The 16,487-nt window shown below is 41.5% G+C and overlaps 1 protein-coding gene across 5 annotated transcripts in view; it reads right to left on the reverse strand.

Annotated features, from left to right (window-relative positions):
- The window catches only part of FAM13A (family with sequence similarity 13 member A), a 906,414-nt gene that overhangs the window by 140,066 nt on the left and 749,861 nt on the right, over window positions 1-16,487 (reverse strand). For all 5 annotated transcript variants that reach the window (XM_078676111.1, XM_078676110.1, XM_078676109.1 and 2 more), the window contains 2 exons: window positions 9,854-10,067; window positions 7,615-7,753 (listed from right to left, as the gene is read on the reverse strand). In XM_078676111.1, coding sequence (XP_078532237.1) covers window positions 7,615-7,753; window positions 9,854-10,067 — 353 coding nt within the window. The remainder of the gene's footprint in view (window positions 1-7,614; window positions 7,754-9,853; window positions 10,068-16,487) is intronic.

The raw sequence follows: 16,487 nt of genomic DNA on the forward strand, positions 1-16,487 counted from the left end.
CAGGAGTAAACTGTATTGATAATTTCATACAGCAAACTCTTCTATAAAATAAGACTAAATTCAGAAAGTAAGCACAGAAGGGGAACAAAGCATCATCGGCAGCACTTTTATATGAAACAAGCGGAGGTAAGAGTCACATGAAGACTTGCTACCTTATTCCTTGAAGCAAGCTGAGGAAAGAGACACTTGAAGACGTGTTACACGGTGCCAGTATGAGCGGGCGATACCAAGAGACGGTAGGCTCGAAAGCGCAGACTATAAAATACCCACCCAATCTATCCAAGAATGCAGCTAAAAAGTTTAAACACGACACCCTAAGAAAAAACCAAGACATACTGTTTACGGACCTATATTTCAATATAACTAATGGCGCTTCAATGAATGACCTCATATTCTACACGAACAAAACAACAAAATGGCGAGACACCTTCGCAAGGACACTTGCCATAAAAACGACCACAAACATCCCTCATGGCATAAAAATGATGACCTCACCATCATATAGATGCAGAGCAGAACTAAGTATTACCATCTATAAATCGGGTATAGTGCTGATACAAGCTGCAAACAGAGAACTGGAGAAATTTGCCAAGATATTCCAAACAATGAAAGTCTCCCTAGATGATCCAAGACTCCATCTACACCAGATCCCACCAGGAGACACTCCTGCCGCTAATGATAGCAACAGTGGAGCCATTACATATAGGGGACACCGTGCCCAAAGCTCGGTACGAGAAGATAGACCTGAGATAGCAAGGCCTAAGTTGGAGATCATAACAGAAAGAACGGAGAGCTTTTTCATTCAAACAAACAATGAACAGAACTGGCCCCAAAGAGAAGACTCGTCCTCGCTTAGGAACCAAGAAGCCTCCCTGGTAGAGCATACATCGATCGCGAGAATAATACCCCATGACAACCAAGAAGTAGACGATGTAGAAGTTATCAGCCCCCCCACACCTCCCTCGAGTATAACACCAACATCATGCAGACGTTCTCCCACAAACGCACCCATGACTACACTTAATGGAGCGAGCAATGACGACACTCCCAGTAGTAACGGAAGGAACAATCAAACATGGGCTTCAAATGAAAGGGATACAGAACTAAGAACCGAGGCAATAAAGATAAGAGCAAAGTACAAACCCCGGAACAATAGATCTGCCCACCCTAAGAAGTCACGTCAGAACAGGAAAGATTTTAAAATGCTCCAGAAATTTGTAAACAAGATGGCACAAATCACTTTAAATACCTCACAAGCAATGGATAAAATCGAGGAGATGATGACGAGCATTCACTCCAAGGTCACGCACATCCAAAACGTGATACACCGTTCACAAAGAATGAGTAACGAAACGATCTGGCAATTGAATCATAATGACAACAGACCGAATAGGGCAAAACCTTTATCAAAGGAGGAAACTCTGGCCTTGACCCGATCGTATGAAACACCGGAACACGAGAGAGAGGAAAGAATCGAAACAGTACCACTCGACTCAAACAGAACATCGAGAAAGAATGATAGAACAGCTAATCCACACAATCTACAACATGTACAGCTAACAGCCACAGAGAACATGAATGTAAACCTCAGCAACAAAGAAAAACCGTTGGCATGTCTACTGCTCAACTGTCGGTCGGCATCGAAACATGCATCAGATATAGCTGACCTCATCATCAACAAGGACATTGATGTAGCAGTTCTTACTGAAACTTGGCTGACGGAATCCTCATCACCTATCATGGATCTCCTAGTACCACCCCAGTACAACATTTTGAGACTCGATAGACCTATAAAGTTAGGAGGAGGCATAGCCTGCATTCACAGATCCGAGATCGAGGTCAAACAAACCCAAGCCGACCCCCTAGAATCAAGTGAATACCTAGGTCTTAACTTCAGAACAGCTACCAAACAAAGTTTCAACCTCCACTCGTTTCACCATCCACCAGGAGACAGCGAAAAGTTTACAGAGGAGCTAATGGAGATCATAACGACCAATTCTAATGACGGCGCCAAGAATATATTTCTTGGCGACTTCAACCTACATTGGGAGGACCACAACGACAAACTGGTCAAATCGCTGAAAGATTTCCTTGCCGAACTGAACCTTACTCAACTATGCACACAACCCACACACTCGAAAGGAGCGACACTAGACTGGATTATTGCGCGAAACAACGATGCAGCAATCCTCTCTATAACACCATGTGACTGGTCGGACCATCATGCCATTACATTCACGTTACCTATAATGGAAAAAGGCACAACAAGACAACCCCTTAAGACCAAAAAATGGGCAAGAGACACAAGAGATGCAAACGTAGAGCTTCTAGTGGAAAGCTGTGAAAGAGAACTAAAAACTCACAACAACCTGCAGAACGTAAACGAATTGACCGAACACTATTTAACAACGGTCGAAACTATTGTCAATAACACCATGCCATTAAAACTGAAAAACTTCTCGGAGAAGACTAAAAATCCATGGTTTAATGAATCACTAAATGAAGAAAGGCGTAAATTGAGAATGGCCGAAAGAAAATGGAGACAACACCCTTCATCCCCAGAGCTGAAAGCACTCAGAGAAATCAGAGGCCATTATAATAAAATGATCATCAAATCAAAACAGGAATTCATACGATCAGAATTGGAGAGTGCTAAAAACAGACCACGAAAACTCTTTGAAATCCTAAAGCAACAATCAAACAAATTAGCCAAATCTACCCATGAGAACTCAGAAACACCCCTAAATTGCGGAGAATTTGCTACATTTTTCACAGAGAAGGCGAAATCTCTTGAAATTGAGCTCAAAGACGCTGTGGCAAACATTCCCACGGAACTAATGCCTACGATAGATATCGCCGCGACAACGGAGAGTACCATAACAAAAAATGAGGCAAGCTGGGACACGTTCGAATTGTATGACCAGCACAGTATTGCCAAAACGCTTTCCAAAATTAAACCAAACAATCACTATCAAGATCCCCTTCCCGCAAAATGTGTAAAAGAAATCAATCACGTTCTGATTCCGATATGGACCGAAATTATAAATGCCTCACTTTCACAAGGGATCCTCCCTGACTGCCTAAAAACAGGTCAAGTTGCCCCCTTAATCAAAAAACCTACAGCAGATAGATCAGACCCAAACAACTATCGCCCAGTGACCAACATCCCATTATTGGCCAAACTAATTGAAAAATGCGTACAGATCCAACTAAGCCGACACATCATCAAGTTCTCATTGCTTGATGAATGCCAATCAGGATTCAGAACAGGTCACAGTACGGAAACTGCGATCCTCCATATTGTTGACGATGCGCTACAGGCACTCGACCAAAACAAAGCCTGCCTACTGATTCTCCTCGATCTGTCGTCGGCCTTCGACACCGTAAATCACGAAGCATTATTGTCCAGGCTACGAGATAGGATGGGTCTATCAGGAAGGGTGCTGAAATGGTTCATCTCTTTTCTACAGAACAGATCACAACGATTCCTGGTCAACCAGTCAATTTCACCTCCCTGTCCTATTTCAATCGGAGTCCCTCAAGGGTCTACGTTATCCCCAGATCTGTTCAACCTTTATGTTGAGCCGCTTACAGAAATTTTCCAAAAAGCAGGGATTTCGTATCACATGTATGCAGATGACACGCAAATATATCTAAAGATCTCGTCCCTACAAGACTTGGAACGAGGAAATAAGGCTCTAAAAATGGCTATGCAATGGTTAACTACCAACCAACTGAAGCTTAACGCCAACAAAACGGAGTTCCTACTAATCTCACCAGCAAGGAGCCGTACGGAAATAAAGGAATGGACGAAAGTGATGACCGCGCTAAACTGCACCCCAACTTTAATCAAGTCAGCGAAATCTCTAGGAATCACTCTGGATGAGAATTTAGACATGAAAGCCCACATCAACGCAATGGCCAAGAATGCTCGATTCCACCTGAACTACTTAAAAAAACTGAAACCTTTCATCTCAGAGGCGGATCTCAAATTAGCTATCCAATCCTTAGTTATCTCTAGGATTGAATATGGCTGCACCACCTTAGCGGGCTTACCAAAAATGTCCACAGCACCACTAAAAGCATGCCTAAACGCTGCGGCAAGAATTATCACCGGATCCAGGAAATACGACCACATATCGCCACACCTGAAAACTTTAAGCTGGCTACCCTATGAAGCCAGAATCCAAATGAAGATAGCTTGTATCACTCATAAAGCGATACATCACAACACCCCGGGATACCTAGCGAAGAAACTCCAGCTTTCGGGAGGGAATCGGCCAGCGAGGAGTACTGAAGAATTTCTACTACGACCAGCCTTTTTCCACAAGAAAAAAACCTATGACAGAGCATTCTCAGGAGCTGCCCCCAGAATATGGAACTCAATTCCTCCTACCATCAGGAAGATCCAAAATGTAGAAGCATTCAAGCGAGAGTTAAAGAGCTATCTGATGAAAAAATACACTACCTAGAACTGATCAGTCTTGAACTGACAATGAACTAAATTTCATACCTGTTTACACACTCTACTTATGATAGATATATATCCACCTACGACCTTATTTATCATCTACCTCCTATCATCTACCTCATAGTTGCTTACACATCTTCTCATGATTGAAGTATATCCAACACTGTCTATATTTATTACCTACCTCCTATCATCTACCTCATATTTGTTGTCTGTAGAACTGTTTGATATATATGTCTTTGTCCACGCCTCATATGTAATTCGTTCCGATGCCCATATAACTGAGTGATATATATTGTCTGTCGCATACGCCTATATGTTAAGCGCTCTGATACCCACGGGTCTTGTTCGCGCTATACAAAACTTTCCAATAAATAAATAAATAAATAAATAAATAAATCCAAGCTTATCAGAGAGTAAGGTGTTCACAATGTGATCAGCAGGAGAACTATATACACAACCACATATGAATAAAATATAGTATCGAGTATTACATCACGGAGGGTCATAGTGAAAAGACGATGCATCCAGAGATTTCCACAATTTCTTGTTAGAGGATTTCCATGTAGCCGCTTGTAGAGCTGGATTGTCAGCTCCTCTCAGAAAAGAGAGCCATTCTGCCACATTCCAAAATTGACCTCTGATGAGCTCTTCCACTTACAAAGGATAACCTTGCATGCCAGTGTCAACATTAGATCGAGAAGTTGGCGGTCATGAATGTCTGGCAGCTGAGGGTCTAGTGCACCTAGTATAACGTAAATGATAATGATAATTTGGAGCAAATATAAGAACTTGTGGAGAGTAATTATTTTGTATATCGAGGATCTATCGAGGACCGATATCGGGAGCTTTCTTAGAAATTCAACATCAGCCAGATATTCATCCAGGATTCTACCCAGGTTATCCTGCATGAAGTCTTTTACTTTGGTAGTGACATGGATACCGAGGTATTTGAACCCAGCACATATGTCCATTGTATAGGGAATTCCCAAGCAACGGGCTGGTTCCAGTCTATGAGGGGGAACCCTACCAGTTTTTAAGACACTGACATCATTAACAACTGCTAGGCTCACTTAGATCAGCTATTTGCTTCTGTGTACTTGTAGAATTTGATAACTATAGCCAGGGAAATTTGGGTGAACTTAAGTAATAGGTAATTTTCCAATTAACATAACTGAATAGTCATCACAAAAGTGGAAGAGACACACAATGTGTAAGAAAAACAAAATGAAGAGATTACATAATTGCGACCTTTTTATGCATATATAGATCAAATAGATCAAAGGCTTCTCTGACTTCCCTTCTTGCTCTCACTCAAGAAGCATACACCTTATTCTAGTTCTTCCTATTTTCCGATATTCTAGCTGTCTTTCATTTTGGCAAATACAGTTCAAGCATGGTGATGTTATTCAGAATAAAAACAAAGTGGCAGTCCTACTGAAGCATTTCAGTCCACATATTTGATCAAACAACCTCTTGATCTTAACTGTTCTTACACCAGTAGCCCCTCACACCCCCCCCCCCGCCCCCAAATAAGATTTGTCCAGTACCAATGAACTCTGGTTGGTTTAATGAAGTACAACTGTAGAATATGGCTGACCGATAAAGGTAGAATGAGAAGCACATGAGAAGCAAGTGAAAATGGCCACTAAAATGGCCACTACAATGTAACTATCAGTGAAGTACCTGCTTTTGATCTTGAAGAATGTACCCTATGGCCTGAGGAACAGAGACCTTAGCAACAACATAAAACAGAAAGATGCGTAGTAAAAACCATTGAAGGCGGCAGTGGATCTCTTTAGACATAGGTTATGTTATTCCTAGGCAATAATGCAAAAAACTGGATCAATCTTGTTCATTAATATTATCTTTCAGAATAACCTAATGATACAGAAAAATAGTTGAATAAGTTAAAACGGTGCTATTTCTTTCTGCCGAAATTAACAGAACGCACATTTTTACCTCACATCCTGCAGTGGAAATCAAAAGCAGAAGACAACTGAGAGATTAATCAGAAGAAAATATTTTGAAATAAATTTTCATGAGCGAACATTAAATTGTTCATAGAGACAAAATCACAACTGAAAACCACCCACTGGAATAACTGTGCAAGCAGGCCAAAGAGAAGCTTGATGGGACAAAACAAGACTTGAAAACAGCAAGATTTTGAGGTTCGGGTAGTATGAGATTTTGCATTCATAAAATCAGCACTGTGGTAAATCGTTAGCTTCTTGAGGGCAAAAATACCAATCAAATATACTATAGATCCACTGCGAGCTACAATGAGGCTTGTGATTTGCAATGTCCACATTGAGAATTATTGCAAATCATAAGTAAAGGGAGGTGCTGAAGTGGCATTATCCCGGCCTACTTTGTGATGCCGGAAGAGATATATCAATGGTTTGTGACCAATCCAGTGGTCACAAAACATTGACAGAATACTCACAACTGACATGGATGGGATCCTGAAGGAGAGCTCCCACAATGTGAATGTTTGTAGTCTCTGCATGCTCTCTCTTAGCAATGTGCCACAATTATTTTCATTCCACTGCGATGTCAGCCTTTAGTTAAGTGACACAGAGCTCAGGAGGTCTGGTGTCCCTCGCAGGCCCCCATCCCTGCATTCACCCAGGGAATAGGTTTCATGAATTTGAATAAGGCAGGAGTTCATCGACACCTTGTGAATGTCATTTTTGAGCTGTGCAAAATTAGAACATCCAATACAACACAAAAAAGGATTGGGTGATACTGTAAGACAAACTTCAATCGTTTTGCGATACACTCCCTACTGCACAAGGCTCCTAGCTTCTGTAGCAACATTTTGGCATATGATAAATCTTACAAGCGTTCTGTTTAGAGTATGAATTACTTTGCTCACGGTCACTTTTAAATAAAACTGCTGAGTTCATCCAAGAAGCATCTGTTACTTCCTGTGTTTAATCAAGCTGAGTTAGTACACGAAATTAACTTCATCCGAAAAGAACACAGCATGGTCACAGATAATAAAACATGATTTAGCTAAATAGTCTTTACTCTATCTGTACTCCTTGGCAGCAGATTGGCACCACAAAAATACCATTAATTTGCTGCTGTAAAAAAAAAAAAAGCTTTTTAATACAATTTTGAGGAAAAAATATACCCACCCTGTATTTGCGTTCTTCTTCAAACCGGTCCTCAAACTTCCTGATCTTCTTCTTCAGACCCTGGATCTTCCGGGTTAGCTGCACAGGTGAAAGATCTTCATGATCCTCATCACATGATCCCAGGGAGGAGCTGCGTCTCCTGTTAGTTAGACAGCCCAATGAGAGCAGACACATTTACTTATGTTTCTTCGGGAATCTCTAGACACTGTCACGGCTACATAGATGTAAAGCGAGATAACCAAATATGCAAACAGAGGATAAAGGTCTCGCACAGCAATGTCAACTAAGGCAGGAGCATTAATTCTATACACATGTTTAACCGTCTCTCTGAACAGTCGCCACAGACTACTGAACTTCAAATATCTTAACAGAGTGTATTATAGTCCAGCTCATCTGTTTTGCTATGGGTTGCGTGACAATTCTCGCTGTCACCGCTGTGGTGCAGAGGAGACGGGGTTTGTACACGTAGTGTGGCACTGTCAGGGGATACAGAAGTTCTAGAAAGGCGTGCAGACAGTACTAGGGGAGGTTGTTGGTGAATACAGAGCTGACCCCCTTGATGGCGCTGCTGGGGTACGACAGGGACATCCCGGGTCTGGCTAGGGGCTTGGTGGCTATTGGCTTAGCGCTTTCGAGGCGCAGGATAGCGCTGCATTGGGCCTGTGTGCTGCTGCCGACCTTGACAGAAAGGCATCTTGACATGGCTTACTGTAACACGCAATCGGATGCAACCCTGACCTGATGCTGATGGTCACTCACCCAAAGGATATCTAGGAACCCTATCAGGTTATTTAAATGGAGCAGGTGTGCCAGAGGGAGCTGGGGAGTGCGAGAGAGGAGAGATTGCTCTTTGATGGGGTTTGCGACAGGAGAGGAAGTTTATTGCACAGCCCACTGGTGAGTGATGTAGAACTCTATGTTATCCTGCATTATGTAAGTTATGGTATGTGGAGACTGCCTTTGTACTTAGACAAATAGTGTGTGAACCCATTAGCCGCTGTTTGAGTAACCCTCACAAAATTGCTGCAATGCAGACTTACTTTGTTGTCGATGCTGTTGTTTGTGCTACATGCCTATTTGTAACCCTGACTAATTCTATGTTCGTTCAGATGCCCACATTTGACATGTCCACTTACTCTATAACACACCAGTGATTTGCTTGTCAACAATCTCTGTATGTTTGTTTCAAAATGAAAATAAAGTTTGGAATTTGTTTTTGCTATACAAACGTTTTTCCTTCACTTCACATGTTTCATCATCATCCCTTACGTAGATTGATATGCTGATTGAAAGATGTGACTGTCAGAAAGACCTAATTTTAGTCCCTTGTGCACTACTCATTAATTTATTACATCCACAATCATCCGTGGATCCATCACATGTTTTATGGATATTGTATCTCTATGGATAAGACGAACGTGAACCACAAAGTGTCGTATTTTATGCAATGGGTTTACACTTGTTGGACAAATAAGTAGAAGTGTAACAGAAACCAAACAAAAAGAAGTGACAAGAGACTGCCACATAAACAAGCATTTCTGTTTTGTTCTGGGTGCAATAATGCTCACATTGTATCCTATCATTTTCTGGAATCGAGTTTGGCCAACTCACCTGAGGAAATGTGAAACAATATGAAGTCGAGGTGATAGAGAGCTACCTATACAGAGCAGAAACTGGGATGTAAAATGTCATGGCGTGAAGAGTTTTAACATCAAGGGAATTACATCTCTTTTAATTAGTGTTTACTTTAGCTTTTAAGATTCCTCTTACACAATTTATATTGATAAGACAGGAAGCGCAGGAGAGCAATAGTTTATTAGTAATTAGAAAATACCTCCACTGCTTCCTTGAAGTTGAGGTCGTTTTGCGCAAATCTAGATGCGAACATTAGGAATGCATCATCCCACGGAAAGCGACAGGATAATTTACTAATAATTTACTAATGCGGATTTAGATTTATTGCACAGTTGATTTTTACATGTTAAACAGGAATATGAGCAAAAATGTAGACAAATGTGACGTATTTTACAAATACAACTGTATCAGAGGCTGGCTTGTGCACTGCAACCAGCCTCGAGTCATAGCAATACAGATAAAAAAACACACATCAATAAGCCACTTATCACACAACATAAGCAAATAGAAATTCACAGTTATAAGAAATGAAAATATTTACCATCACAGCACGGCTCACAAAGACAAAACTCACTACAAATCACCATTATCCATCCAAACGTACCTCATAAATGAATGTGAATTTGGAGGAGAGGGAGGCACTTCAGTGTCGTCTAAAAACTGTTGACTATGTCCATAGGCATAGAAGCGTGGAGACAACATGGGATCATTATCTCCCTCTAGAAGTTGCTGAATCAGTCGCCCAGCCTGTGGCGAGAGTCGGGCCTCATCTGGTTCAGGGGTATCCCTCTGCCAGGATGGGAAAGATGGAACGGGATCTGCAAAAATAACAGCCAAAGTGCATTTAAACATACATAACGCGATTATCAAAATCAAAGATGTAAATCAATTTGTTATCAAAAGCATATGGCAGCTTTTGGGAAAAATAACTGCAAAAGTAATGAACAGGTACAAAATCTGGTAAGTACGAGAAAACAAACAGCACAAATTGTAAACAACGATGATACAAATTAGATTGCATACCACTGATTAAACTGGTTAAAGTTAGTTGAGTGCTTAGGACACGACGATGGATTTTTACTATTGTAAAAGAATTACTGAAATATTAATTAAGTGACATTTGGAGTATTGAGGGGAGCTATAATAATTTGAAGCAGTTAGAAAACATTATTTTACATTTCGATTGTTTATATAGTATGTGTTTTGTGTCAAGCACAAATCACTTCAATGAGGAGCAATCTTTCTTTATAGCACGATTTATAGCTAGGAGGAACAGCAAACTAATTCGGAGTCAGCTCTGCTTATCTCAGCTTTGGATTTTGTACCTACCTGGAATCCATTGCCAACCCCTAAGTTCGGGTTTTGTGATCACACGTTTGAGAACTTCATTCATACTCTATGCACCTTTGCAGGTTTGCTCGAAATGCATAGAAAATAGCAATGTCTGGTGTTTCTGAACCTAGGAATAAAACCTGTAAAGAAGCTGCATTATTATGCTTGAAGGAAGATTCACTACAAGAGTCTTCTAGGTTTGTGAAATTCCTGGACTTAGTAAAAATATCACAATGTTGAAGATTAGCTCTCGTTTATTGTTTTCAAGTCTGAGATTAATGATATTATTACCTTCCGTAACTGAGGGCCAGGCTTGACTGTATGTGCTTGTGATTTTAATTACAATGGTTTTTATTAAGTATATCATAAATGTTAATTTGATTTGGACTACCTGTTAAGAGATAACTTGTTGGATGGCTACAGAGCAGGTAAAACCCGGTCTACAAGGAAAAGATTCCAAGTACAATCTGGGCAAACTGAGCATTGACTCCTAAATGGTAATGAAGAGTACTGATACCAGAAAGTTCAGTTCAAAGTGCTTTATTCGAGTTTTACTCATAAAAGCAAGACATACAAACATATAATAAAAACGATTAAATTTACAAAGTCAATTTAGACAAAGCACATATACAATATAAACATTTAAAAGACGTAACGCCTACCAAAAATTAAACAATTATGAAAATTCTGACACATCATATATACAGGTGCAAAAAAATAATTTCCATCAAAAGCCAGAGAAGTAACAATCATAATGACAATGTGAGAATCCTCTAACATCCATAACATTAAAAGTTCTAACCGATGATACATTAAATAATCCTTAGCATAAAATAGACAAAGATCTAGCAGTCTCTGATCAACAGTTACAGAGAGTAAACAATAGTTTAGCAATCTCTGGACTATTATTAAACAGATACAGAGAATAGACATTTGTCTTGCAGTCCGTAGTCAATTTGGTAGAGGGTAATTAGTTTGCCAACAGTCTCAGCCTTAATACCCATGCCCACCCCAAATATTTTGCAATGGCAATATTAATCCAGTCTTCAGTAGTGGATTTTGCAATACGCAATGCCACCATACTACTTTTTGTGCCTAGGTTCCTACACATAGGAGCCAACCAGACACGCCTTGGAACAGAATATGCTGGGCAACAAAACAGAAAGTGACCTAGAGTTTCATTTCCTACCCCACAGACTGGGCAAGTAGCCGTGCCCCCAGATTCCCATTTGGATGTTAACTTGCGAAGAGGGAGCGATCCTGCCCTCAGTTGGAATAACAATTTTCTGTCCATGGGGATTGTGATGTAATCCCAATACTTTTCATAATTGGGATACATCTTGATTTCTAAGAAACTGGTAGTCAAGGTCCCATTATTGGTACTAAGCATGCTCCTATTGGCGACATGTTCCCAAAAAATATTTTTTAAGGTGATCTTAGTGGGGAATAAAGCCCCAGCAGGATCAGTCCATAGAGCGTTTAGTCCTAGGTTAAACAATGCAGTTTTCAATGTTTTAAACCATCTAATTTTATGGTAATGGTCAGATTTAATAACGTCAATAAACCCATCCGCGTAGTGAGAGAGCTCTGGCGTAGTCCAAAGTCTACGCCAGAATAAAATCGGACGTAATTTAGCCTTTTCCGAAATTTCTCTCCTTCCTAACTCATAGCGCAGGGGCAAGAGTGGACTGCTCTGCGGGATACCTGTTAGCAGCCTAAAAAATTTATTTTCTGATATTTGGAGCTCTTGGAGGTTTTCATTTCCCCAAAGCTCCGCCCCATACAAGGCAGACCCAATAGCTTTTGCCTCGTATATTATCAAGGGAGGTTTAATGGGTTTTGTCAGTGATTTCCTATACTCCTTGATGATAGTACCAGCTAGCTGCTTGTGCCTCAGTATAGCAGTATTTAGATGCTGTTGCCACTTATTATCATTGGAGATAAGAATCCCCAGATAAGTAAAAGATTTTACAAGTTCCAGAGTGCGACCACTCATGGAAATATTTGATTTAAAATTTCTATGTGGATTAAAAGCCATGAGTTTTGTCTTGGACGCATTCACTTCCAGACCGTGATAGACACAAAACTCGTCAAATATTGCCAATGCCTTTTGCAGACCACTTGGTGTTTTTGATAAAATTAAAGTATCATCGGCGAACATTAAAATAGGGACTTTCACGCCTGCCAAAGAAGGGGCATCCACAGCCCGAGTTTGCATGCGGGCAACTACACCATTGATAAAAAGGGTGAACAATGTAGGGGCCATTGAACAACCCTGGCGAACCCCGCGCTCTACGGGAAATTCGGCAGTGTCATTCCCGTACCCTCCCCAACGTATCTTGGCATAGGTGCCCTCATGCAAACGCATAATTAAAGTCAACAGGTCCCCGGGGACACCTAGTGTCTCTAGCACTTCCCACAGTTTGGCCCTAGGTACCAGGTCGAAGGCAGCCCGCAGGTCAACAAATGCTGCATACAGGCTACCTCCGCCTAGCACCACGGTCTTCCACTGTATCAGTTGGAAACGGAAGACTTGATCCACAGTGCTGGTTGCCCTGCGAAATCCGGCCTGAAAGGGGGATAGGATATTGTTGTCCTCAATCCAGTCTAGCAACCTGTTGACAATTACTCGCCCCACTACCTTCTGAATAGTGTCAATTAAACTGATGGGGCGATAGTTACCAGGCTGGGCACGATCTCCCTTCTTGTATATAGGAATAATTACAGCACCCCGCCAAGTTACTGGGATGTCTGCACCTCTGCTGATAAAATTTATTAACAGGTAAATGTATTTGCACCATTTTTCAATGTCATTCAAAAAAACATCTGCCGGAACCCCGTCAATTCCAGGAGCCCGCCCACTTCGAACAGTTTTGAGAGCAATAACAATTTCACTCTGAGTGAACATGTCCTCCTCTGCTAGTTGCGCCGGCATACAACTTCTATATACTGTCTGTTCCCTGCAAGCATACTGATCACAAAAAAACTTGACCCAAGCATCCTGAGGGACATTATTAGAGCTAGCCTCTTCTAATCTGTCTTGTCCCCATTTGACTATATGCCAAAATAACCTAGAGTCTTTGCGGTCACTTGCATTTTTTAGGTTATTCCAATGTGCCTCGTCCCAATCTTTTTTCGCTTTTGCTATGCACTGTTTGTATTGCTTCCTGGCTAATCTAATAACCTCTAGATTTTTGTTTTTAATTGCGTCACCCAAAAGTGTTCTTGCCACCCTACATTCGTGATTGTACCATCTTGCTGCTCTATAGGTGCAGATCCGCCTTTTATTTACCGGTTTCAGAAAGTGGCACTTGATTTCGCTGAAAAGAGCTTCATGGACTTTGATAACATTATTTTTGTTCAGAGGGAGCGCATCCGCACCCTCAAGGGCCATGATAGCCTTGTCAGTTGCCATACTTATTTTTTCTAGAACCAGCTGGTCTGTTTTAACAATAGTCCACCTGAGCCTGCGTAAATCATTAGTTGGCACAATCAATGGGGGTAAAGGATCAGCAAAAATACTAGGTGCAGTAACATCAAACAGGCACAGTTTGTGACGAACACATAGGGGATTATGGTCACTCTCTGGCCTTTCCTTGACCTCCATATCAATAATAGATGACCATAAGGACATACTACAAATGACATAGTCAATGCGACTCTTGGATCTGCCATTATTAAAAGTCATGGCTGGCACTCTGTCTGACTTAGTACGACCATTCAAAGCCCTTAACCCGTGTTCAAGGCACATAGCATTTAGACCTAGAACATCCTCAGTCCAACGGGTTATTGGGATTGAATCAAGTGCGGGGATATCCCAGATCTTATCTTCCTCCGCACCTAGGTAAGCCTCTCCGGTATCAAGGGGTTCATAAGTACGATTTAGGTCACCTGCCAGTATAATGTTATTCCCAGAGGAGTGAGTGTCTAGAAGACTATACAGAGACGATAGGACTGCTGATTTACCACCACTTCCTCCCCTAGCATATACATTATAAATGTCAATGGAAGCGGAAGAGTCCCTCGTAAGTCTAATAAGCTGTATATCTTTAAGGTTGAGCACCAGATTTTTTACTACAATCCTCAGGGACTGGCGGACCCATATAGTAAGACCCCCCATCGGTCTCCCTTTGGGGCCCTTAGAAGCTGGTACATAAAAGTTCAAGTACCCCAAAGCGAAGACAGGATCACAGGCCCATGTTTCTTGGAAAATACAAACGTCGTACTTGCTGACAAACGCAAACCATTCTCCACAGTCCATTTTGGAACTAAGCCCAGCTATATTCCATGATAATAAATTTTCAGAGGCTCGTACCATACTTAATACAGGACTGTGATCAGACCCATTTAGCTCAGCATCAGTTGTAACGTTAACATTACTACTTACAGGAAGTAGTCCCACAGCGACAACAAGGTTAGATAGATCATTTGGCCCACCTGTAACTCGACTATACCCCTCAGTTATGCAAGCATCTGAGCAAGTTTCTAGCAGTGGTAAACGGCACTTTGTATGTCAATCACAGGCATCTAAGTTAGAAAGAGCAGAAAATCTATTTTCCAAACCTAGACCCCACCCAACGGAGCCAAAATTCTTACTGCCCCTTTTGGGTATAACATTCCATTTTGTTCTTAAAGTGCATGGGTTAAGGCCTCTGCCTTTTCGAGGATAGAAAAAGTCAAGAGTCAATGGTACAATAGAGGTAGATCGTCTCTGCGGCGGAAAAATGTGAGGCAGGATGTTTGGTAGAACCTCAGGGTCAGAGAGATTGATGACTACACAGTCACCCTTGAACTTCTTTTCCTTATTCCCGATCCACTCAACTCTTCTTGCGTTAACCAGCTCCTCGGCTAGTTGCTGTTTGCCCCATGGTGATATGGACATATTATCAGACAGCCAAGATAAGGATTTGTTAAGGAGTGATGATGTTGATTCTACTTCCCCAGAGCCTAAAGGAGGCACATTAGCCAGTACAAGAACTAATGGTGAGGCTTCCACCACCAGCTCAGAAGACCCCTGCGCAGTATTAGGTTCACCAAGAAGAGGGGCAGAGGATACAGTACCAGGGGTATCATCCGTTAGATTTATCAATGGGGCCATTGGGGGGTTTGGGGCGGCAGTAGAAATCAGTTCAGTAGATTTAGTCAGTTGAATTTCGCTCGCCAAGGTTTGGACACTAGAGGTAATAACTTCTGGGAGTTTTCCCACCTCTCCCAGGGTTTTTCCAAGTAAGCCTTCCAGTTTGGATACCTCAGCGGATAGTTTATCGATTTTACTTATCAAAGGTTTAACTATCCCTTTGATTTTTGTATCCATCATGCTGCAAAATTTCTGAAATTGGGCATTAGAAAAGGACACACAAGTTTCATCAGACGAGTCGTCCGCCTCCTCATCAGACTTTGACCTTGGTGGCGAAGTTATTTTATTTTTGGCTGACCTTAATCCCCCCCGTTTCTGTGTAACTTTCCTCTTGGCCCTTGAAGCCCTCGGTGCTGGAACAGGAACAGACTTTACAGTGCTGGACTCGCTGGTTGAAGGGGTCACAGTCACTACTTCATGAACATTGTTGTCAGCAGTACTAGCTACTATACCACTGGGTTGGATAATAACAGAATCATGAACAGAAGCATGCGCCTCCCCAGAGAGACTACTATTTAGCAGATCGAAGGGATCCTCGGGCTCGAGCTCTTTATCTAATGATGGAGATAGCATAGATGAATCTAAGCCCAAAGAGGACCTTCTATCACTATTTATTTTAGTCACTTTTTGGACTAGGTAGTTCTTCATGGTGTTTGTAACAGGGGTTAGCTTTCTACCAGGCATCTGTACAACAATATGCAGGGGTAGTGCAGGGTCGGAGCTCAAAACAAAATGAGTAGTAAAAAAAAAATATAATAAAAAGGTACCT

The sequence above is a fragment of the Lissotriton helveticus genome, chromosome 2_1, assembly GCF_964261635.1.
Source record: "Lissotriton helveticus chromosome 2_1, aLisHel1.1, whole genome shotgun sequence".
Lineage (NCBI taxonomy): Eukaryota > Metazoa > Chordata > Amphibia > Caudata > Salamandridae > Lissotriton > Lissotriton helveticus.